Source organism: Artemia sp. Qi Xiang Cuo, chromosome 1 (assembly GCF_049724085.1).
Source record: "Artemia sp. Qi Xiang Cuo chromosome 1, ASM4972408v1, whole genome shotgun sequence".
NCBI classification, from domain to species: Eukaryota; Metazoa; Arthropoda; class Branchiopoda; order Anostraca; family Artemiidae; genus Artemia; species Artemia sp. Qi Xiang Cuo.
This window is the reverse complement of record NC_142794.1, coordinates 41,861,648-41,887,049: the sequence shown is the minus strand read 5'-3', so window position 1 is coordinate 41,887,049 and position 25,402 is coordinate 41,861,648. Positions and strand designations below refer to the sequence as shown.

General features: G+C 34.4%; 1 protein-coding gene across 1 annotated transcript in view; it reads right to left on the bottom strand.

The window, feature by feature from the left end:
• LOC148956330 (cell adhesion molecule Dscam2-like) overlaps window positions 1-24,897 on the bottom strand; it is a gene marked incomplete at its 3' end in the record, with an annotated part of 359,181 nt that extends 334,284 nt beyond the window's left edge. Inside the window, exons 1-4 of the mRNA XM_089090400.1 lie at window positions 24,829-24,897; window positions 21,179-21,230; window positions 16,212-16,389; window positions 12,303-12,424 (exon numbers count right to left, since the gene is read on the bottom strand). Coding sequence (XP_088946526.1) covers window positions 12,303-12,424; window positions 16,212-16,389; window positions 21,179-21,230; window positions 24,829-24,831 — 355 coding nt within the window. The remainder of the gene's footprint in view (window positions 1-12,302; window positions 12,425-16,211; window positions 16,390-21,178; window positions 21,231-24,828) is intronic.
• Between the last annotated feature and the right edge of the window lie 505 nt (window positions 24,898-25,402).

Genomic DNA, 25,402 nt, shown 5'->3' with positions numbered 1-25,402 from the left:
TATTTATCCCCCTTTTCAGCAAAGCCAAAAGTAAAAATTTGCGAGAAATCAAACGTTTTTATTACACAACTTGTGAAAAAAAAACACCTTGACAATCCGTAGTCTGTAGCCTTAGGATAGAAATCAATGTTTCTATTTTTACCATTTAGAAAAAAAATTTAAAGAAAAAGCATTATTCTTTAGAGCCAACAACTGCATCAAATCCAATACAATGACTTAAAATATAGATATCAAAATAGTCAGCCATAAATATGGTATAATTAAAAGCTAACCAAACACTAAACTTCAGTGTTGAGGGTCGGAATGACCACATTAGTTTTCTTGTCAAAGGGTGTACATATCTGCACAAAGAATCCCACCCCTTACTTTTCATGGGAAGAAACAGTTTATTTTCACCTTACAGTGAAGGTGTTATAAGTGAGGCATTGCCCCTCCCCCCCCCCCCATATAAACATTGAGTACTCAAAATGGAAGATCATAATTTAGATAGTTCCGTAGGCTACAAACCCATAGCATAACTTTCGAACTGTTATAAGTTCAAGAAACAGATGGTATTTAGATAAAGGCTTTAAATTAGATAAAAAAGATCGTTAACCAAGCGAATATGCCAATAATTTGCGATCCTAGGTTAAAAATGCTAGCTAATTAAGGACACTTCATCGAAATAAAGCTAGAAAAATGGAATAATGGCTCTCGTTTTCCTGCGAGTCATTTCAAGATGTATTTAAAAAATATGCACTCTAAAGGGCTGTTAGCATCCCCCTCCCCATTTTACATAATCCCCCCCCCGTCCTTTTACAAAATGTCCTAAATATATTTGTTAGGTATTAATTTTGGAAATAACTCGTTTACCTCTTCCATACAACATAGAATTTCAGAAAGCCTGTAACCTTACAAGCTTAATCAACTTCAATGTCTTTCTGCGTAAAACTGTTTTTAATTTGACGGGGGAAAAGTATCATTTTTTTCAGCGGGAGCTTTGCTATCAAAATTCTTAAGGATTTAGCAAAGCCGGGTGCACTTTATAGGGGTCAATAGTTACACTTGTTTAAATCTTTCCGGAAATGCTCAAGTCAAGTTAGTGGCATAAATGGAAACAGTATATTAAGGGTTGACAGAAAGTTGACTGTCACTTTTAGATAGGATACAAAAGAATAAATTTATCAAAAAACAGAATTATTTCCAATGAAAGAATTAAAGTCGTAAACGGGAGGGGGGTTTACATGGTAAAAAAGAGTGTATTTTACGCTTTCTATTGACTATAAACAACACATAGTGGAGTATGTATTGTGGGGAAGGTGTATACCCTGAATTTGAATCTACTGGAGTGGGTCTACGTAAAATGATTTTATTTTGAAATAAACTAAGAAAATTTACTAAACAAAACTCACATTTTAAATCAATGTAGCCAAAGTTTCCAACTCATCAATAATCAATGCTTTATCCATGATGTCTTAAAACTTTATGATAGTTTAACCACAACGCATGTCCGTTATATACAAAATCTCAAGGGCAAATTGTAATGTAATGGGGAACCTTACGTAACTTTCCCGATTGGCTTAGAAAGAGACACGTGATCCTGTTCCCGTTAGCGCATCAATAATTCTCCGCAGATTATGTAATCAATTTCTCTGAAATCTACTTCCCCTCGAGTGGATCAATACATTGCCCCGTTCGAATTCAATGCGCATTTGCAAACTTCGTCCCGAGTCATTACGCCTGGAAACAACAAATGCCTCTACCTAGAAAAGGAGGCCACTGACCCGTTAGTGGAGATATATTCTTTTGATAACTGAATTATGTATATCTCGGAGTCGAAAGGAGTTCCCTACTCATTTGTACTCTTTCATAAAGTTTTATTTTCCATGCGTTGTGATGCTAACGTCGCTAGGTGCTGGTTGGGGTTTTACCAATATTACTTCATTTACTACAGTCTTAAGCAAACATAATAGTTATGTTTTTGATTACTTTTTTTCTTGTATTATTATTTGAAATTAAAAGAAAATATTATCTAAAAAAACCACTCATCCGTTTGGTAGAACTTAAATAAGTTTTGCACGTTACTAATTATAAGATAACGCATTGGGCCATGGTTAAAATTAAATATAAAAAAAAGTTGTTTTCAACTGAAAGTAAGGAGCAACATTAAAACTTAAAACGAACAGAAATTATTACGTATATGAGGGGGTTTGCCCTATAGTCAATACCCTGCTCTTTACGCTAAAGTTCGAATTTTGTTCCAATTCTTTAAGAATGACCCTTGAATCACAAAGGCCGTTTAGTTATAATAGGTAGTTCTTTTGAAGTACTAAAAAAAACTTTAGCGTAAAGAGTGAGGTACTGACTAGGGGGCAAACCTCCTCATAATTGTAGTAATTTCTGTTCGTTTTAAGTTTTAATGTTGCTCCTTACTTTCAGTTGGAAAAACTTTTTTGTATCTAATTTCTGATCGTTTATTAAATAATGCTTGGAAATCCGGCGCCACTTCATAAAAATGTCCCTTCCTTCATGAAAATATCCTCCATGGAAAGGTCCTCCCGCGTAATCCCCTCCACCCAACCCCCCGTCCCCGCACTAGAAAAATCCTTCCTAGAAACCTCTGTATACTTTCCAATTATCAATACTATATGTAAAAAATGGGCAGAGATCAGAGAAACAATGGGCAGAGATCCCCCGTACAGCATCTTCAAAGACACAATTATTAGATTTTCGACTATGCTGAACCGAACGGATATCTCAAAATTTTGATCGGGTGACTTTGAGAAAACCAGAGCCTGGGAGGGGGCCTAGTTGCCCTCCTTTTTTGGTCACTTAAAAAGAACACTAGAACTATTAATTTCCGTTCGAATGAGTCCTCTCGCAATATTCTAGGATCACTGGATCGATACGATCACCCCTGGAAAAAAAATAAATAAACACGCATCCGTGATGTTTCTTCTGGCGAAAATTACAAAATTCGACATTTTTGCAGATAGGAGCTTAAAACTTCTACAGTAGGATTTTCTGATACGCTGAATCTGATGGAATAATTTTCATTAAGATTCCATCAATTTTAAGGGGTGTTTCCTCCTTTTTCAAAAATAGGGCAAATATTTTCAGGCTTGTAACTTTTGATGGGTAATACTAAACTTGATGAAACTTATATATTTGAAATTGTTTTTTTTAGTTTATTTACTATTGAGCCGGGTCGCTCCTTACTTACAAAACGTTACCACGAACTGTTTGAAAAAAATACAACAGTCTAGCTACTAGTTAGTTTTTATACAGCCCCCTTCAACTGTATATCATGTCAACTTATATTTAATTTTTAATAAGCCTCAGCTCTAGCAATAAAGAGTTAAAGTTTTCAAACACATAATTTGACTCAAAATGCAAAACAGTTTTTTCTTAACTTTTTAGAGTTATAAACACTTCTATTTGTAGTGAAATTAAATTTTAAAAACAAGTTTTTTAACTGAAAGTAAGGAGCGACATTAAAATTAAAACGAACAGAAATTATTCCTTACATGAAAGGGGCTGTCACCTCCTCATTCCCCACTCTTTATACTAAAGATTGCCTCTTTTTCACAACTCTACTTTTTAAAGTAATAAAAAACTTTAGCACAAAGAGCGGGGCGTTGAGGAAAGGCAGCCCCTTCCATATACGAAATAATTTCTGTTCTTTTTAAGTTTTAATGTCGCTCCTTACTTTCAGTTAAACAAAACTTTGTTTATTCAATTTCTCAACGTTTTTCAACTAATGCAGGTCCGAATTTGGCTCACCGCATATGAAAAATTAAAACTGAATTTGCATATTAATTTGGCAAAGTTTTCCCAGGTGTAAAATTTCCTCTGGTAAGTTCACCTCCAAAAACTACCCTCCCAGTGTGAAAATTTCACTCTACAAAACCAAAGTTATTTATTATGCAAATGAGGGGGTTGTCCCCTCACCAGGAAAATTCCATTCAGAAAATTTTATTCTAGCTAAAAAAATTACCTCTGGAAAATTTCTTGCGGACGATTCCGGCTGAAAGTATTTCTTGGCCCACTTTTATTTAAAAAAGACTATAATTTCTGATTGTTTTTAAAATCATGCCAGAAATCATCTTCCGTGGAAAATACTTCTTGCAAATACCCACCGCCCCCATTAGAAATTTACTCCCGCAAAAAAAAATCCTCTGGAGAATTTATCCTGTGTAAAACTTCCCCATAGAAAATGTCTCCCGTGGAAAATCCCTCCGCCTACGGAAAGTTATTCTAGACAATTTTAACCTGATAAATATTTTCCCCGGACAATTCCCCTTAATATCTCCACGTGTAAAATTGATTCGGCAAAGATTAAGTAAGACAAATAAAAAGAATTGAGTATAGGAATCTTGGCAAAATCCCCTAGTGTCAAAATTCTCTTGGAAAGTTTACCCCCCGAGCTCTTCCCTCCCTACGGAAAATTTTCCCCCTCGAAAATATCCCAAGAAGAAGATCTCCCCCCTCCCTTCCCGGAAAATGTCCATATACTTCCCAATAAAAAATACTATACGTAAACAATGTGCAAATTTCCTGACTTACAAATTTTTTCACAAGAGCTGTGGGGTTATCCTCAAAGACATATTTACTTGTCTTTTCAACTATACTGAACAAAATGAATGTCTCAGAATTTTGATCAGATGACTTTTAGGAAAAATGATGGGTGGGAGGGGGCCAGTTGCTTTCCAATCTTTTACATCACTTAAAAAGGGCATTAGAACTTTTAATTTCCGGTCGAATGAGCCCTTTCTCGATATTCTAGTACTTTTGGCAAAAAATACAAATTCCACATTTTTGCAGATGGAAGCTTGAAACTTCTACATCAGTTTTTTCGGATACGCTGAATCTAAATGATTTGATTTTCATTAAGATTCCTTGACTTTTTGGGGATGTATCAGGCAAATTTTCTCAAGCTCGTTGCTTTTCATACGTAACACTAAACTTAGTGAATTTTATATATTCGGAATCAACATAACAAGCCGATCCTATTGATACTAAAATTTAGCTTTTTAGAGTTTCGGTTACTATTGAGCCGCATCGGTCCTTACTTAAAGTTCGTTACCACAAACTGTTTGATCTCAGGCTAAAATGTTGACTGCTATTTCTCCATTCACCGTTGTTCTGCGAACGTTAAGAAAGACTGAAAAAAGTTCCATATTATGCTTTGGCATTTTGAGGGGATGTGTTTATGTTATTTTTTTTTTAGTAATTGATATTAAAATAAGTGATTACTTACATAAAAACATAAGGCAATAGGTTACTTGAAACGCTCTTGCATCTTTCTTAAATGATCTCCCAATTCATAGCTCTATATCGGTATTAAAGTTTTTCAATCCACTTTCATTTTTACGATAAGTTGCGGTAATAGATTTAAAAAAATGTAATTGTAAAAAGAAAAAAAAAAAAAAAAAAAAAAACAAGAAAAAAAAAGCAGGAAACCTTATCACCAGTCTATCGCATGTCGGTCATGTAGAGAAACAAAAGAAGAGGATTTCAAGTGTTCTTCCAGCAACAAAAGGAAATGAATATAGATTTTTAAGATATTCCCCACATATATCATATCTATTCAAAAAAGTATAAAACTAAAGATAAGGAATACGTAGGAGACTTAAGGGGACTTACTTATTGTTCTAAGGTTTACAAAGAACAATATAACAATATTATGCTTCCTTTTTAACCATAGGTGTTGTTACAAAGAAGTGGATAGGGACCTAAGCTTAGCTTAAGAAGTTTTTTACTTATTATTTGACGAATGATAAACGCATAAATGAAGAAGCATTAGACACGTAATAACAGACATATAATGATTCAAATTTAAAATAAATATAACTTACTATCAAAGAATAAATGAAACCACATAAAGATAACAAATAATGCTTTAGAAGATTGGACAAAGTCCATACTGTACCTTCTCGACGCTAGCGTGTCATTTTTTGATCAGTATGTATTTATTCGCTATAACATCAATAACTACACAACCAAAAACTAATATCATATGGATAACCAAGCTTTAAAAACTAGTCCTACCCACTCTCTCTCTCTCTCTCTCTCTCTCTCTGTCATATATATATATATATATATATATATATATATATATATATATATATATATATATATATATATATATATATATATATATATATATATATATATATATATATATATATATATATATATATATATATATATATATATATATATATATATATATATATATATATATATATATATATATATATATATATATATATATATATATATATATATATATATATATATATATATATATATATATATATATATATATATATATATATATATATATATATATATACATATATATATATATATATATATATATATATATATATATATATATATATATATATATATATATATATATATATATATATATATATATATATATATATATAGCGGCAATGAGAATCCATATATATATAGAAGCCTGCTGAGTGCCAAATGCCGGTTGCCGCTTGTCTTCTAAACGCAGACAATTTGAGCCTTTTCTTAAAGTCATCACGTCCAAATAGACCTTAAATTAAAAGAAGCGCCTTTGTAAAATAATTTTTTTTTTTTTAATTGACCTTTAACTTTTGCCTTAGCTTGTCGTTTGTCATTATGAAAGACCTATTTCCGAACCTTTGTTTCTTTTGATTGTTCAGATGGACAAAAACTTCTTTTGCTTCCAACGAATTATCTAATCCAGGTTTTTGATTTTCAAAAGTATGGTAGGCATTGATGACCTTATCCATGTCAAAATTCAAAACCCAATCATCATTGCTATCATTTTCAATTTGTTTTGTTTTACCTTGACTTGTCTTTCGTCAATACGAAATACATATCGCCAAACCTTTGTTTTATTAACAAAAGTAAGGTAGGCATGTCTTGAGTGTCACCTGCATTTTATTGAAAAGGGATATGTATTTGGATAGTGTTATTTTTATATTTCAAAAACCCAAGAAAAAAAGAACACTTTGACCAAGACTATTGGAAAGAAGTAATGAAGTCAGGTTTAATGTTTAAAATATAATGATACTAATACCAGGAAGTCTCGGCTTCAATTTTTTTGTTGTTGTAATTAACTAAAAAAAACTTTTTACAAAAACAAACAGTTTTTCAGAGAATGTAAAAAATTATCATAAACCAATACGAGCGGAAATAAATCTATATAGTAATTTGAACTTAAAACTATCAATGAATAAATGAGACCCAAAGTAACCGAATTTAAAATGAATAATAAAGTCAAACTTAGAACTAACAGAGATAAACATAAATGTGAGTAGGGATAGCGCGCTCTATTTCTTTTAAAGGCCAAAGTGTTACTTGCACTATATTAGCAAAATTTTTTTGTTTTGAGCAACTTGTGATTTTCATAACATCAGCAGCAAAAAAAAAAGTACATCTCAAGGCTTCCAACTAATCAAGGGTTACAACTAAGAGTGGTGCTACCTGTCCCCGTCCCTCTTTCTGGAAACTTTTAAGCGGCTTCAATGTCATTTGCATTCTAATAAAAAAAAGATTTGCGCATTGAGCGCAATGGTTCTTATTTGACGAAACATTAGCAACAACAACAACAAAATAAAGAAAGAAAATCACCATTATAGCTAACATTACTAAAAAGTATTCATGAAAGTAGTCTTATCGTTTAATAAGTAATTATATTTTCTGGAATTCTCGGCAGTTTTGGATTTGTGACCTAAATAAGAGAAAAATATTTAAAATGTATTTTGTTTTGGGTAAAGCGCATATGCCGTTCTGGAGGCGTTGGCCATTCACCTGGTTGTGGTAATTTCGATTAAGTTTGACTTGACTATTCACTGTAATTTCTGTTCTTTTTGCGTCTCATTTATTGAATGATAATAATTTCGGCTCATTTGAACTTTCTATTTGCTCGTCTTCGAGTTCCTCACACTTCTTAGAAAAACTTCTTTTTTTTAATTAATATCCGTTCATTTTTTAAACTGTCTTTTACTCATTAATAGAAGAAATATTTTGAAAGCGTTTTTTTTTTTAATTATCTGCTTAAGAATAAATATCTTGGCTTGCTACACTTCGGGAAAAAAAAATTTAAACAAATTATTAAAACGGTTTTGCTATGCTCGTAGAGTTTTGATAGATGAGAAGGGGGAATATTATTCAAACGGATTGAAAATCTGCGTAGTTTTTGGTCTTCTATAGGGCTGAAGCTATCCTGACCCCCTAGAGGCGTAGCCTATTACAACGTTGAATATAAACCCACATTGACAGGCCATCTTTTAATAAGAATTGTACTGTATTAAATTTTGTTTTAGCTTGTTTTTAAATAAATGTTTTTCGACCGCATTTGTAAGAAAAAAGTTCAGTTTTTTTTAAACGAAAACAGGACGTTAACATCAATGCAACCAGATTTGCTTGCTCATAGAGGTTTCTTTGGTTCTAAAATTTGAATTAAGGTTTCTTCGTGACCTGAAATTTTAAAGCAGGTCAGCATTAGAAATAACATATTTCGCACTAAGAGTTTATAGAAACAAATTTCTATTCAAAATTGTATTGTCCTTGATATGCTCCCCTTAATCCCCTGAACTCAAAATTTAAATCTATTTGACTCCCTCCGTCCAATGTTCCTTCAAAGTTTCCACTGAGACAGACCCAAAAATTTATCCCTTGGGCTGTGGGGGTCATGTCATTCCTGGGAAATATTTGTCGAGTCTTTTGAATTATTTGAAGGGAAATTCAATCTCAAAATTTTGAATGGATGTATTTTTGTTATGGAGGGCTGGTAGGGAAGAAAGGCACAGCAGGGAGCCTGGTTGCCATCCAATTCTTTTTGACCCTTATAAATGAGACTAGAACTTTCAACCTCCCATTTTAATGACCAAATATCCTTCTGGGAATAATGCAGATATCCCGAAATATTGTCTTTTATTGAGACACTAAAGTTTCAACTTAATACCCTTAGCCGTCCAAGAGGTGCAGCCAGGGGGAAAGCTCTAACATTTTTATTGGGGGGGGGGGCTAGAGGTGTCTATATCTGGATAGTCAAGAGGCACGGGCTATATAATAATTTTTTCTCTAAGCTATAGGGGGCAACTTCCCCTCTCGTCCCCCCCGCCTAAACAATGACGCCCCTGGCTGCAGCTACGCCATTTTGTCTTCCTGGATGCACACAGTGTCTTTTGATTTAGTTCAAGATACCCTAAACATTCCGTGGAGGTTTGAACTTAATACCCTTAGCCATTCCTTAGACATTGCAGATACGCTCCTTTGAAAACCCAACATACAGTGTTAAATACAGTGTTAAATACGCTTAAATACAATCCTCAGCTATGAATATTGTCTCAACCTATTGTTGTCTCTATTTATTTCATTTTTTTCTGACAATGCAGACCATTGCGCTAGGGTTCGATGCATTTTAGTGAGCTCTAATTTTAAATTTTTATGGTGAGTCTATCCCCCCCCCCATTTTCTTACGTACTTGCAATATGCTCTTAAAATTAGTTTAGTACGGATTTAATAAGTTTTTGAAGTTTTATCTGTCAAGCATTTTATACTAATAAACAGATTTAGTTGACTTCGTCAAGAATTTGGCAATAATTAGTTCACTTGGGCGATAACATTTTTGCTTGAATTCTTACTACCAATTAATAATAGAAATACATCCTCATATCAATCAATATCTATCGATATTTGTTGAGGAATAACTAATAATTGTTAATTCGAATTATCACCAAGCTCTAGTGTAAGGTTAGATCTGTATATTTGCGCATAAGGGGGGGGGGTAAAATATTTGGACAGTTTAAATTCAGAAAACATTTCTTACTTCATAATATGCCGAATAATTGTACCTAACCAGATTTCGGATACAGACCCACTATACTTTACCCCCTCCCCTCTAATTTGCAAATATATAGCCCAAATTTGTTTCTAAGGTAACGAAGAAACTAACGAAAGGTTTGGAATGGTGACATTCCAGCAGAGCTCGGTCAACGTAGGTGATCCCTTTTACGCAACGGAGACATTTTGTTTCAAATGCGGAGATTCAACGTTCGTCGTCAGTTTTAACCACAGTTTATAGAATTATCCAGTAAGTTTATCGCAGATTATTTCTGGTCTTTATTCTCGGTGCGAACTAAAAGCTACTCCCACTTATTTCTGCATTAGCGGGTTAATCTGTTTCCGTCAATCAATGAGAAATGGTTTCAAAGTGCATTATTCGTAATAGCGGGTTTCCACTTGTTTCGCGTCCAAGAGAAATCTGACTTGTCTACCCGTGAAAAGATGTAATGCCGCTTATGTTTATATCTGCAAAAACGTTCTCTGGAGCACTCTCACCTTGGTCCGGGTTTTTATAATGGGTGAGATAGGGAATGATCATACTGCTAATTCTATAAACTGTGGTTTTAATTGACCAGGTTTCACTTGCATACATAGCAATGGGGATTATGAGAGAGTTAAAGTAAGGCCTGCAGTGAGTTTCATAGTAATTTACTTTTACAAATTGATAGTAGGCTCTTGGAGCTACTGTTTGCAAGGCCCAGTCTACACCCAATCGATTTTAAGCAATCGTTGTTAAATCTTAAAAGACTGCCGAGGTAGACAAAAGATTCTGCTTTTTCAACTTGCTCTCCTTTTATGGTTAGCTGTATGGCTCTGAGTGCAGAGTCTTCAGATACCCGCATGACTTTCATTTTTGCTGTGTTGACAACCATCCCAAGGGCTTCGGTTGCTAGCACTATTTCGTTGAGTGTTTCATTCTTGCTGTGTTGACAACCATCCCAAGGGCTTTGGTTGCTGGCACTATTTCGTTGAGTGTAGAGTCTTCAGATACCCGCATAACTTTCCTTTTTGCTGTGTTGAAAACTATCCCAAGGGCTTCGGTTGCTGGCACTAGTCCGTTGAGTGCAGAGTCTTCAGATACCCGCATGACTTTTATTATTTACTGTGTTGACAACCATCCCAAGGGCTTCAGTTGCTGGCACTATTTCGTTGAGTTTTTCATTCTTGCTGTGTTGACAACCATCACAAGGGCTTCGATTGTTGGCGCTATTTCGTTGAGTGTAGAATCTTCAGATACCCGCATGACTTTCTTTTTTGCTGTGTTGACAACTATCCCAAGGGCTTCGGCTGCTGGCACTAATCCGTTGAGTGCAGAGTCTTCAGATACCCGCATGACTTTTATTATTTACTGTGTTGACAACCATTCCATGGGCTTCAGTTGCTGGAACTATTTCGTTGAGTGTTTCATTCTTGCTGTGTTGACAATCATCACAAGGGCTTCGTTTGTTGGCACTAATCCGTTGAGTGCAGAGTCTTCAGATACCCGCATGACTTTCATTTTTACTGTGTTGACAACCATCCCAAGGGCTTCAGCTGCTGGCACTAATCCGTTGAGTGCAGAGTCTTCAGATACCCGCATGACTTTTATTATTTACTGTGTTGACAACCATTCCATGGGCTTCAGTTGCTGGCACTATTTCGTTGAGTTTTTCATTCTTGCTGTGTTGACAATCATCACAAGGGCTTCGTTTGTTGTCTCTATTTCGTTGAGTGTAGAATCTTCAGATACCCGCATGACTTTCTTTTTTGCTGTGTTGACAACCATCCCAAGGGCTTCGGTTGCTGGCACTATTCCGTTGAGTGCAGAATCTTCAGATACCCGTATGACTTTAATTTTTACTGTGTTGACAACCATCCCAAGGGCTTCAGTTGCTGGCACTATTTCGTTGAGTGTTTCATTTTTGATTTTGATGTGTTGACAACCATCCCAATGGCTTCGGTTGTTGGCACTATTTCGTTGAATGTACAGTCTTCAGATACCCGCATGACTTTCATTTTCGCTGTGTTGACAACCATCCCAAGGGCTTCGGTTGCTGGCACTATTTCGTTGAATGCAGAGTCTTCAGATACGCGCATGACTTTCATTTTTGCTGTGTTGACAACCATCTCAAGGGCTTCAGTTGTTGGCACTATTTCGTTTGTGGCACTATTTGAATTGAAAATCAAGTATTTTGCAGTAGGCATCAAGACTTGACTAAGTGTAGAAAGCAAAAGCTAAGACAGATAGTTCAAGTAATTGAGAGGCAAATGTTTAAATGGCTGCAAAGGTAAATGGCGGGAGTAAGTATGACTCTCTTATTGGACTATTATAGTCAACAAAGCAAGTTTAATAATTTATGTAGAAATTAATTCTAAATCCTAAATACGGCATGAGAGTTCTAATGATAGATTACAAATATCTTTGAGGTCGTGGACTACATAAACCATCGAATGTTTTCTTTTAAAAATATTTTGATGCATACCTGTTTTAATTCTGACAACTCTTGAGTGTACAACACCAAAGCCATTCCTGGCAGTGCATCTTGCTTTGGTCATTGAAAGGCCAGACAAGCCGAAAGTGGCACTTCCGTTGTGGTGCACCTTCCTATGGAAAACTTAGTCACTCAAAAAATACTAGTTAAATTCGACGCAGTTTTCAAAGGCATTGCTAATTGTAATTGTTCATTGTAATTGTTTAACCTATGGAGCCTCCCCTCATTCGCACACTCTCTCTTCCTTTTTTTCTCTGCCTTTTCCTTCCTCTTTTTTTCTATAGAGTTGGACATACTTTCACACTAAAACGTTTTACATTAGAATGAAGGAGCATTGTATAAGTCTATTTCCAGCTTTGATCATATTTCAGATCGTTCATTGTAATTGTTTTTTTCTTGTTTGTGCTTTGTTTATTGATTTTTTACCATTTATTTGCGATTCAGTTTTCAGAGAGGAAGAATTTATATGAGTAAAGAGAAAATGGATTCAGGAAGAAAACTCTTTGGCATAAAAATAAATAATTGGCCATGTTCTCCAAGTAATTTATGGCCAAAAACAACTGAAAAAAGGGAAAATATTTGGTTAATATATACGAGACTCCATAGCTGACAAGGTTAAAACACTAATTCCTTTATCTGTGATCTTTCTAAATATAATTATGAATTCATTCGTAAATGCACCCCCCCCCCCTGATGGTCCTTTATATAGCCTAAGAAATTTCTGAAAACTAAAGGAAAACACAGTGGAAATTTTAGTTCATAATATTCAAGAAGTTTCTACTAACCAGATTACCATGTTTTTTTTTATATTATAGGTTACACTTTTAAAAATTATTTCTAATAATATTTTGCCAAATTACGCACTCTCTCTGACACGGAGGCAGATTCCAAACTAAGGAGTTTGCCGCAGTGTTACCAGATGTTTGGTTTAGAATTGCGCCACCATGAAAGGGAAATGTGCCAAAAGCACCACTTTTCTAGTGAAAGTCATCTAAATGAACAATCCCCCATCCCAAAAAACATCTACTGACGTGAAAAATTAAATGTGTCCAATGCAACCACCTAAGAAAAGTGTCCAAACAGCGTAATTGCGGCAACATCCGGCAACTCTGGTTAAATGGTTTAATATAGGACCTAGAAGGTACGACCGCATTGATGTAACGAAGAAATATATTATTAGGGCTAAATATGGGACCACCAGTTGATGAGGGGGTGCATTTGCAAGTCAATAAATTAGTACATCTGGAAAGAACATACAAAAGTAATCGAATAGAATGTTGATCTTGTCGCTATGTCAGTTATGGAATCTCGTATATGTTCCCCAAATATTTTTCGGGTTTCAGAAATCTAGACAAACAGAAAAACGATGAATTTGCCAAACACAGGGTTCTGGAAAAGTTCTATGGCAAGTATTACTTCTATTATATCCAAATTTCCCAGAACTTCCTAGATCGCCATCTAGTAGTGTCTAGGGTTAATTTAAAGCTCAAATTTCGGAAGGGAAAAAATTCCAGGAATAATTGAATACTAAACTAGAGAGTCTAAAATTTGACACTGTAGAAGCGGGATGGAATAATTTTAAGAAAATAGTCTAAGTCGCTGATAGTGGCTTTGGGTGGAAATTTAGAAACGAAGCTAAGAATATTAGTAAAAATTCCTTATGTTTGTTAGAGAGGAGGAGGGGTTTTTATAAGAAAATTTGAATGATAGATCATACGAATAGAAGAGGAAAGTAAGGAAATTAGTGAAAGCATTAAAATATGAATTAAGGAGGTGTGAAGTAGATACCACGGAAGAAATTGCTGAAGATCTGGAGGATGCAGCCACACGGCATTAGAGAAAAAATATTGTACTAGCATGTTAAAATTGAGAGGGAACAGCCAATCGGGACTTGTCCCAGTTAACAATAGGAACGGGGCCACAAATAGTAATAAGGAAACAGTTAAAGCGAGATGGAAAGAAAATTTTGACAGCAATCTAAACAGTGATAAAGTTATAGGAAAAGATATAAAAAGATATAAAAACTTTTTGACACTATGGAAGTGAAGAACTATGGAACAACACTATGAACACTATGTGAAGAACACTATGGAAGAGATGGACAGAAAACTTCGAGAACATTCTAAACCGTGATAAAGTTATAGGAAAAGATATAAAAAGATATAAATTTTTTTGACACTATGGAAGTGAAGGAAAATTTATTTTGTGATGAAGAATTAGTGACAGTACGAAAATGATTAGAAACAAGGCCCCAGGTGGCAATAGTATGGTAAATGACTTTGTTTTTTTTTGTTTGGTTTTTTAATATCACCCTTATCAAGTTAAGAGATAAATTACTGAAGATTATGAATAAAAAAAAAAATTTAATGGGAAGTACCTAGCGATTTCAGAAAAAAATTATTTAAACCCGCCTTTAAGAAAGAAGATAAGATTGAGTGTGGTAATTATAGAGGTAATTATTCTGTATGAAGGAAATTACTTAGTATATAATGACACTTTTTGCTCTAAGAGGGCTGTAGATAAAGTTTTATTAGAAGAACAGTGTGGGATTAGGAAGGGGAGAGGATGCGTCAACCAAATTTTCACTCTTAGATGAATAAATGGCAAGTGACCCTGAGCCATCAGACCCTTTAGTCCGCAGTTTTATATATTATGAGTAAGTGTTTAATTCAGCCCATAGGAGAGCTTTAGCGAAGGTCCTATTCTTGCGTGGTATACCATATAAATGCATTAAAGTTATTAGTACTATGTACAAGAAAAACATTGCTGCGGTTAAGGTAGGAAATCAGAATAGCTTCTGGTTATATATTAAATCAAGAGTTAAGCAGGGTTGACTTCTTTCCACATTTATATGGACCAATTTGATAAACATTGTCCTAAAAAGCGCAGCAAAGGCTCTAGAAGAACTCGGAATCAAATGGGGAAGTAAAACTCCCCTAGACTTTGACTATGCTGAAGGTTTGAGCATTCTAGATGAAAATATTAGTTAACATGAACGAATTATTGGAGGTTTTGATAGTTCATGGTGCAAAATTGGCTTGAATATTTATGCTAAATAGACTAAGTTACTAAGACTGAGAATAAGTGAAAGTGAAGAAATGATGGTGGATAATGATTAGATTGATTAAGTGGACAGCTTCTCTTACACACGCAGTACTAATAGTAAAGACCGTCTCAAATAGTAAGCTTTTCGAAAAATGTGGCTCAGTCCCACTTTCTAGGGCTATGATTAGAGAAAGGTATGGCTAGACACGTTCTGCAGATGAATGATGCTAGATTGCCAGAAATCTTTTTTGTCGGCCAACTATCTAAGGGCAAACAAAAATCAGGTTGTCCTCAACTGTCGTAAGGAAAGATTTAAAGGAAAATGGAACTTTTTGGGGGTGTGTAAAGAGAGAGGCTTTGAATAGATTGGCATGGAGAAGGAGCTTGCGTAGCTTTGTGGGCCTCAGGTGGCTTGGTGCTGCAGTGGAGTGTTAGTAGTAGTTCCTTGAGTTTCTCCTAAAGAAAATTGGGCTTTCCCAAATGTCCCCAAAAATTGACGGTAACAGAAATTCACAATCCGTATTTCTTCTTAATGTCTGTGCATTTACGACTGTTAATTTATCGGGAAATTCCGAAGAGTTCAATTTTTGGGGTTGGGGGGATCCCCTAAAATTGCGGGGACAGTGGAAGCATTGGTAGCAAGTCAACCATCCTAACAAAGTTTACGTAGCAAAAAATTTAATCGAATCGGGGTGAGGTAGAAAAAAGGTAGAGGGGTGGAGTAGAGGGTGGGTAGAACAAGACTCAGCGGAGAAACTTTTCGTTTTATTCCCTGTTCGATGTGTAGAGGTGCATAAGCAGGAATAAAATTAGTCATCCGAATAGTTTATTGAATTCTACTAACATCATACAAACCTCAGAACATAAGCCTCGGCAGATTGTTTCCCCAATTCAAGTGTCCATTCAATAGTTGGTGTAGGACTTCCTGTTGCTAAACAATCAACTGTAACTTCGATGCCAGGAAAAGTGTAGACATTAGATGGTGGTTCAAATACGAAAGTAGGAGGTTCTATTTCCTGACATTCGATGAAAGCTATAAAAAGAATATCCGTTTAGCAAAGCAGGAAATAACTTTGACGAAGTGGCGACGAAGAAACATTAAGCACTTGAAAAAGTGGCAATTACTTCTTAGTTATAAGATGTTAAACGGCAGAAGTTGGCTCGGAGCTATCCAAATAAAACAGAACAAGCACCCGAGAAACATTTGTAATTAGGTTTCTTTTTTCTTCTTCTTTGTTTAGTAGATAGATACAAAGGGAGAAAAATAGGGTAGGCTTTACTTTTCTTTCCCATCACAATATCTACAATCGTAATTTAGTTTCTGGAATCGCAAAAGGGGTACTATTTAAATTTGTGTTAATATATATATATATATATATATATATATGGGAGACTGTTGGTAAGAAATTAAATATTTGGACTGTGGATGTACTTGGAATGTACATTGATCGTCCCAAATCAAAACATATTAAGCAAAAATTTGAATTTAATTATTATATAATATAATAATATAATGTAATTTATTATATTGGGTACAAAGAAAGTTGAATATGGTGTGCCACAAGGATCTGTGCTCGGACCTACACTGTTTTTAATCTTCATTAATGACTTGTACAGATCTCTGGAGGGTTTGTCGTTTGAACTGAATTTTCCCGTTAGCGATACCATAAAATTAATTATTGTGCTATTTGCGGATTATGCGCATTTTACAGTGGCAGCTAAGACGGAACTGCAGCTCATGGGGAAGCTTATTATGGGTATGAACCAAATTGGGAAATGGACTAGAGCTAACAAACTGAGGTTAAATGACAATAAATCACAGTTTCTAGTTTACGGAAGAAAACCCAATTACTATCAGTAACAATGGGTTTATTTAAAAAAAAAAAAAAAAATATACATCATCGATTCCCTGAAGCAATGCTTGTGTATCCATGAATTAATTAGCTTAGACTTGTGGATACTTCAATCCAGCGACTAAAGACTGTCAAGTACCTTGTTGTCCCGATAGATTAATGTTTAAGTTATTAACCCCATATAGAGTTGTTAAGTAGTAAGATTGCAAGAAATGTTGGGATTATGAGAATGCTGAAGAATTTTTTCCCCTGTGATGTAATAAGGTCTTTGTATTTTTCTACTGTTCACCCGTACCTTTTGTATTGTAATGTTGTTTGGTCAAGTACTTTCCCAACATATTAACTTCTGCTTCGTGCGATGCAGAACTCAGCTATTAGAGTGCTTTGTGGTGATAAAAAAAAAGGCGGATCGGTGAGAAGGAGATATGTTGAATGACATATTCTGCCTACCTCAGCCTTCCTCATAAGACGACCTCAGGCTTCAACTCGAAGATCATTCTTTTCTATGCGTCATGTGGGACCAGGGTTTTATAATGGTTTACCAATGAATTATTAGTTAAAGAAAATATTGCTAGTTTTAGGAGTAGGTTAAAATCTCTGTGTTTTGGTGAGTATAGTATTTCTTAGCGATTTTTTCTTGAGTGGTCTCTCAGTTGTATTTTGGTTATTTTTTATTGTGGTTTTTTGAGGGTGGTAGTTAGAGAACGGTGATAAGTACTTATAGTTTTTTTTTTTTTATTTTAGAAGTTGCACCAAGTTGGAGGAGGTTGTGCTGTGCTTTTTTTTTTCTCTCTTTTCTTTTTTATTTATTTATTGTTTTACGTTGTTGATAGCGATGTATATATCAGGGTTTTTTTTTGAAGGGTGTATAGCCTAAACAAGTTTGCTTCCGGTGGTGGATTTATTTATTTGTTTGATTAACTAAAAACCCTTATTACTACTATATATTTGTAAATTATTATATAAACAAAGAGCTTTAGTGAAGGTCCTATTCTTTTAGGCTATACCAGATAAAATTTACAGTGATTAGTGGTATGCACAGAATGAAGTTTCCGTTGTTAAGGCTGGAAATGAGGGTAGTAGCTGATTGAATCAGGAGGTAAACACCGTTGCGTTCTATCCCAATTTGTGTAGACCTTTTTGATGGACTTTGTTCTAAGGAGCATATCAGTGGCTATTGTAGATCAAGGGATCGAATGGGGAAGTAGATCTCTTCTAGACTTAGACTATGCTAATGATTTGAGCATCACAGATGGGAATGTTAGCAAAATGAATGTTTTTTGGGGGGGTTTGAGAGTCCAAGGTGCAAGAATGGTTTGCAAATTAATATTTATTAAGTCGGTAAGACTTGGAATAAGTGAAGGCCAAGATGTGACGTTTGGTAACGAAAAGATCTATCAAGAGGAGAGCTTCACTTACCTAAGTACTATTGTTAGTAAAGACGGTGGGAGTAGTAAAGCCAGGTAGAATGGTCAAAGCCAAGGGTGTTCTTTTCAAAGGTGAAAAAAGTTTGGATTAGTAGCAAGATAATTCTGCGAACCAAGATTAGAATATTGGGAGCTACAGCAATAACAGCAACCAAGTATGGCTCTGAAGCGTAGGCACTTCGAAAGACGAAGGAGGATTTACTAGATGTTTTCCAGGGATGTTGCCTACAGATTTTTTTAGATACCCGTCTAACTGACCGTATATCAAACAGTAAGCTGTACGATAAAAGTGGTTCAATCCCGCTTTCTGGGATATAATGAGAGAAAGGTTGAAATGGCTAGGACATGTTCTACATGACGCATTGCCAAAGATCCTCCTTGCAGACCAACCATATAGAGGGTGAAATAAAAATCATGTCGTCCCCAAATGGGGTGGGAGGATGTCGTAAGGAAATATTTAAGGACAATTTTGCTTCTTGGGAGGGTGTGTAGAGGGGGGTTGAATGGATTGGAGGGGAGGAGGAGCCTGTGCACATGCGTTTGTTTTAGGTGGCTTTGTGCTACAATGAGTTCTTAGTAGTAGTGTTAGTAGTAGTAGTAGTAGTAGAGTTTATGCGACTTACATTTAAAACTTTGTACCATATATGTAGAGTGGAGACATAATCTACGTTGCGCGTCAGCAAATTTTATTTGTGATTGTGTAATCCAGCCAGTTAATTAAATCAATCAAAGCTTAGCTTCAATAGCAGTCATAATTGTCAGTACTTTATTTTATTTTTTTATAAATCTTATTTATTTTAGAATGATGTCCAGCTATAATTTTCTTACTTCTAGAGAGTTTGTTTGTTCCCTAAGCAGTTACACCAAGTAAAACAAGTCTTTTTATCCCATTATATTTCTCATTTTACTTACTCTTTGTTTTTCGCTTTTAATTTATTTCTTTTCGCCTATTCCAAGTCACTTATGCATTCTTTGCATATTTTGTGGGTTTTTGTTCACTTGTATTTTTTTTTTTTATTTAATGTGTGACCAGCTGTTCTGAAAAGCTCCGTGGGAGCCAATCATTCTACAGCTAATTGCAGAATCTTTTTCTGTTTGCTTTCTCTCTAAACAAATGAATTAATCTCTTCTTTTTAACAATAATAGAAAAATTCCTAAGGCTTTATATTCAATAAAAAAAATTTAAGTATATCTTTCTAGTTCAAGGACACTTTCATCTAACTAAATTGTCAGAGTGGCGGACTTGATCCACAAGTGTCACGGTCATTTTAAAATGGAACACACAAGTATTACCATTTTGGACCACTCTGCTTGCGTACTGTCAATGCGTATGCGCATCTGTGGTGGGCATTAGAAGTGCCAAAAACTGCTAAATTCGAAGCATAAAGATCATGAATCTGGCTTTGACCTGATTCAAGCGTTCATCAATGGACAGAAGTGTCACGTCACATGACATCATTTTCAACCAATCACAGGTCTTTATGACTGACGTAAAGTTATTTTAAAGGGTAAGTGGTATTTTAATCCGTTTGTCGAAGCTTTACTGAAAGCCAATGAAAATCGGTTAAGTTAAATGAAATTTTACTGTCCTTCTGGTTCGAATTTGGCACTTCTGATGCATTTCCTAATACCCACCATGCATTCACATACACATTGAATCTGTGTCAGCGCATTGGTCCAAAACGGGGATGCTTGTGTGTTACGCAAATGAGATTTGTGAAACACGTTCACCACCCTGATTATGAAGTATCTGATTTCAGGCATCGTCGAGAAACAGAATTTACATTAATTTATGATTAGGAGTGTAAAAGAAAAAAAAACTAGTTTTTTGACTTACAAAAGGAAAAAAGTTAGTTTTCGGGTTCTTAAAGTTGCCTTGTACAACGTATAGTACAACAAAATACAGAAAATCTTCATAGCACTTTTTGGGTCGCAACGTTAAAAGCGACATGGAAAACAGTAAAAACTGAACCTTTTATTTACTTTGTCGGTATAACCGAGAGAACATTTTAGAAACATCAGTTATTAACACAATGTCTTTATTTAACTTTAATCTGAAATGTCTTTATCGTTACTTCTTGGTTCTTTCAAAAAAAGTTTAATATAAATATATATAGTAGAAAGTATTGGCTAATTTGTGAAAGGTAATGTTAACCTACGAACAATAATATTTTTTAAATAAAAATGAGACAAAAAAACAAGGAAAACCAGATCAAAACTATTTTTTTATATTCCTGGTTAGATTACCCAAAGTTATGCACACCAGTGTGTACATTGCTAAATAAGAAGTTTACTTTTAACAATAATGACCCTCTAAAGTATAAACAAATGAAGCGCAAACAAGAAGTTTTCAGCTTCTGTTTCAAGTTATGTGGGTTTTTTCTTTTCCTTTTTTTGACGTAGCCTACAATAAATCATTCCAAATGAGCTCGATAAATAATTTTAAACAGAACGGGACCAGAAATGATAGAGTATATAAATAAAAGATTGTGAAATCTGTTTCAAAATTATAAAGAGGGCACTCTCAAACAAACAAACTTACGGATTGAGGTGAATAATAGGATCCAGAGTGTCATAGGGAGATTCAGAACGGCCTGAAACAAATTAGAAGTAAATCGGCAAGCATCTCTTTAGAAATAGTTAAGTAAGATAGTTAAAATAGTTAAAATAGTTAGAATAGGTTAGAAATTGTTAAGAAATAGTTAACAAAACCTAATATATAGTCATGCCTAGCCTAGAAAGCTAGAGTGTAATTTGCACTCTACTGAAAACCAACAAGTCTGCTTAAACTGAAATTTTTGATTAAGTAATTTTTTTCTTGCATTTGAAAGGATTAGATCTTAAAGTAAGTTACAAAGTAAGTCTTCTGGTCTTCCTCTCAAAGGAAGACTAGAACAAAATTTTCACTTTACTAGAAATAAAATACATTTTAATGAATGGGCTTTTAGCCCATTCACTTAGCCTAAAATAAATTAGGCTTTTAGGAATGAATATTACTATAAATACACTAAACTGCCAATCCAAATTCATTTGTTTTTTCAGTAATATTGATTATGATGGTAATTTTTTTCTTTTTTATGTTATGAGAAATAAAATCACGAAGTTTGAAAGATTATTTTAAGTATCAACTAGTGCTAACTATGGTGTTGTCTTTGGAAGAGACAGGATATATCAGCCATTACTCCATTACGGGATATATCATCTTTGGAAGAGACGGGATATATCAGCCATTACTCCTCTTAGATTTGTTCGTTCTGAATTTGACTTTTTCTTTTCTTGCTATTTCTGTTTGTTTTGGTTTCATTTATTTATTGATGGTAATTTATCTTAGTCTTACACTTGAAATTATTTGACTTAGCTTTTGCTTATCTTTGATTTACTATAGATCTTTATTTTTTTCAAAAACTTCTTTTGTAGAAATTTTTTTGAAAATTAATTTTCGAAAACAAAAAACAAATTGTTAATGAGCCAAGTTTACAGGTTATCACCATCTTAATGAAAGCTTCTACAGTATTCAACTCGCATGTTTTTTTTGTTTTTTTTTTTGTAGCGGAGCCTTGATAAATCGGACTCACCCAATGGCCCTTGGGAGATTGGAGGAGGGTCACAGCCACAGAGTTAGAACTGATTATATTTGTTTTGGAAACCTTAATTTTGTTAATTCATTATAATTTCTGCTCAATTTCAGTTTGACTGCTTTATTCATTGACATTTTTTGTTCGCCTTAGGGTTGTTTCTTCATTTGAGGTAGTTCCGATGGTTTTGAGTTTGACTTCTTTTAAGTTTGAGTTTGATTAGATTTAAGGCTATAAGTTTCAATTAACTAAGGAATATGTTTCTGTTCATTTTATTTTTCAATATGGGCCATTAAGTTTCAATGAAAAAACGTTGTCTTTTGATGTTAAAATTAAATAAAAAAACAAGTTTTTTCAACTGAAAGTGAGGAGCAACATAAAAAATTAAAATGAACAGAAATTATTAAGTATATTAGGGGGCTTTCCCCCTAGTCAATACATGACTCTTTACGCTAAAGTTCGAATTTTGTTCGAATCACAAACCCCTGAATCACAAAGGCCGTTTAATTAGAACAGATAGCTCTTTTGAAAGTACAAAAAAAAACTTTAGCGTAAAGAGCTAGGTATTGACTAGGGAGCGAACCCCCTCATATAAGTAATAATTTCTGTTAGTTTTAAATTTTAATGTTGCTCCTTACTTTCAGTTGAAAGAACTTGTTTTTTTTCTGATCGTTTTTAAATAATGCTGGGAAATCCGGCACCCCCTTCATAGAAATGTCCCTTCCCCCAAGGAAACATCCTCCATGGAAAGATCATCCGACGTAATCCCCTCCTCGAACCCCCCCCCCCACCAGAAAAAAAACCTCCAACGTCTGTATACTGCCCAATAACTAATACTCGTATATGTAGGCTATAACTCGTATAACTCGTATATGTAAACAATGGGCAAAGTTCATACCTTGCAGCCCTTCCCCCAGGAACTGTGAGGGATTAAGTCATCCTCAAAGACATATTTATTAGATTTTCGACTATGCTGAACAAAATGGTTATCTCAAAATTTTGATTGGGTGACTTCGGGAAAAAAATGAGCGTGGTAGGGGGCAAGTTGCTCTCCAATTTTTTGGTCACTTAAAAAGGGGACTATAACTTTTAATTTCCGTTTTAATAAGCCCTCTCACGATTTTCTAGGAATGCTGGATCAATATGATCACCCCTGGGAGAAAAAAGAAAAAAACACGCATCCGGGATCTTTCTTCTGGCAAAAAAATACAAAATCCACATTTTTGCAGATAGGAGTTTGAGACATCTACAATAGGGTTTTCTGTTACACTGAATCTAATGGTTTGATTTTCAATAAGATTCTATCACTTCTAGGGGGTGTTTCCTCCTTTTTTTTAAAAATAAGACAAATCTGTTCAAACTCGTAACTTTTGATGGGTGCGACGAAACTTGATGAAACTTATATATTTGAAATCACCATAAAAATCTGATTCTTCTGATGTATCTACTGCTATCAAAATTCCGTTTTTAGAATTTCGGTTACTATTGAGCCGGGTCGCTCCTTACTTACAGTTCCTTACCACGAACTGTTTTTGAAAAAAAAAAAGAAAGTGACATTTCAACCTAAGCTTAGGGGGAGTTGGCTTGTACAGAAATTTAAAACTTAATATTAAGATTAATTACCCGAGACAACGGGGCTTTGCTACTCCCTCTTTCCCATTCTTTTCCCAAAGCTCAAATGTCACTTACGCTTTATTGACAACTTGCTAGAATACAAAATAGCCAATCGATAACTGTGAATGCAGTATTAATTCACTAAGTATTTAATTGTTTTCAAATTATCGCTATATTCTTAACGCAATTACTGAAAATATGCCTCGAAAGTTCAAGTAGTAGTACAATAATGCGAAGACCACTCTTCGGCTGCTATTTTTAAGTAAATTAAAGTGTATCTGGCATTTAGTTTTCAGCAATTGTTTAAATAGTTTTTTTTGTGAATTATTGTTGCGACGGAGAGGAGAGGAGGTGGAATTTATTTAATTTAAAAAAAAGAGAGAAAGCTCAGGTACCTAGCTTAATGGAACAAAATTGAGACGACTTAGGCAGGCCAGGCTCTAAAAATAAACCGACAAAAAGTAAAAAATGTTGCAAATGTGAAAAATATGACATTTTTGGGGTAAAAACCCTGTTGATAACCCGCCTCCCCTCCTTGCTTGAAATAAATTGTGCAGACATTTCCACCATCGCCAATGTTTATGTGGATATACATTCTGTTCTCACTAAAATTTTTCCATGGTGTTCAAATGAATATTTGAAACGTCTCAAAACCTGTATATTCAATTTTGCAACAATAGAAAAACAACCATAAAAATGCAACTACAGGAAAAGCAGTCCATTTTTCCAGAATAGAAAAGCAAATCTTAACAATAAAATACTTTCAACTGATCATGTACAACAATGAAAACTATGTAAAAAAAATTATTATAGATTTTTTACTGGAAAAAATACGGCTAATTCCACAATAATTCATTGCTATTGAATTATTCAAATAATTCAATAATTTAATTTTTAATAATTCAATATTTGAATATTGAATAATTAAAATATTCCATATTAGACTAAAACATAGCATTTGTGGCGTCAAATTTAATTAGGATGTTTAGTTAGTCATACATACCATCCGTTTCTAGGCTATTCTATTTTTCACGGCAAATATTCATTATGTTCCATGGGGAACCAAAATCAGTTTGCATTCAGTCACAAGCCTCAGTAATGACTGAGGCTTTCAATACTTCTTTCTTAAGCTTTCTCTATGTATGGGAGATGCGCAATATTGACGTTTAAAGGTGCTTTGTAATCTGAACACTCGGATTACACTATTATTCGTAGTGTCGGAACCGTACGTCTTTAATAATAGGTTTACTTGTACAAGTCAATGAAGTCTTGAAGTTCAATTGAACATGCGAACCTATTTTACAGCATATCATTGTTGCAGCAGTAGCTAAAACACAGTAAATAGCGAACTATGGCCCATAGCAGCCTAGATTTGAAAAAAAAATTTTGAAGAAATTGCCTAGTGAAAAATATTTTCAGTAAAAACAATTTTAGAATAGTAATTAGCATTTAGATTCAAGGGGAAAATAGTTTGTATTTACGGAAAGAACATTTTTAGAATTTCAAAATTCACGAATTAAAGGGGAAGGGCAAGCTTTCTTCGATTTTTTATGAAGGAACCAAAAAAAAGTATTGTT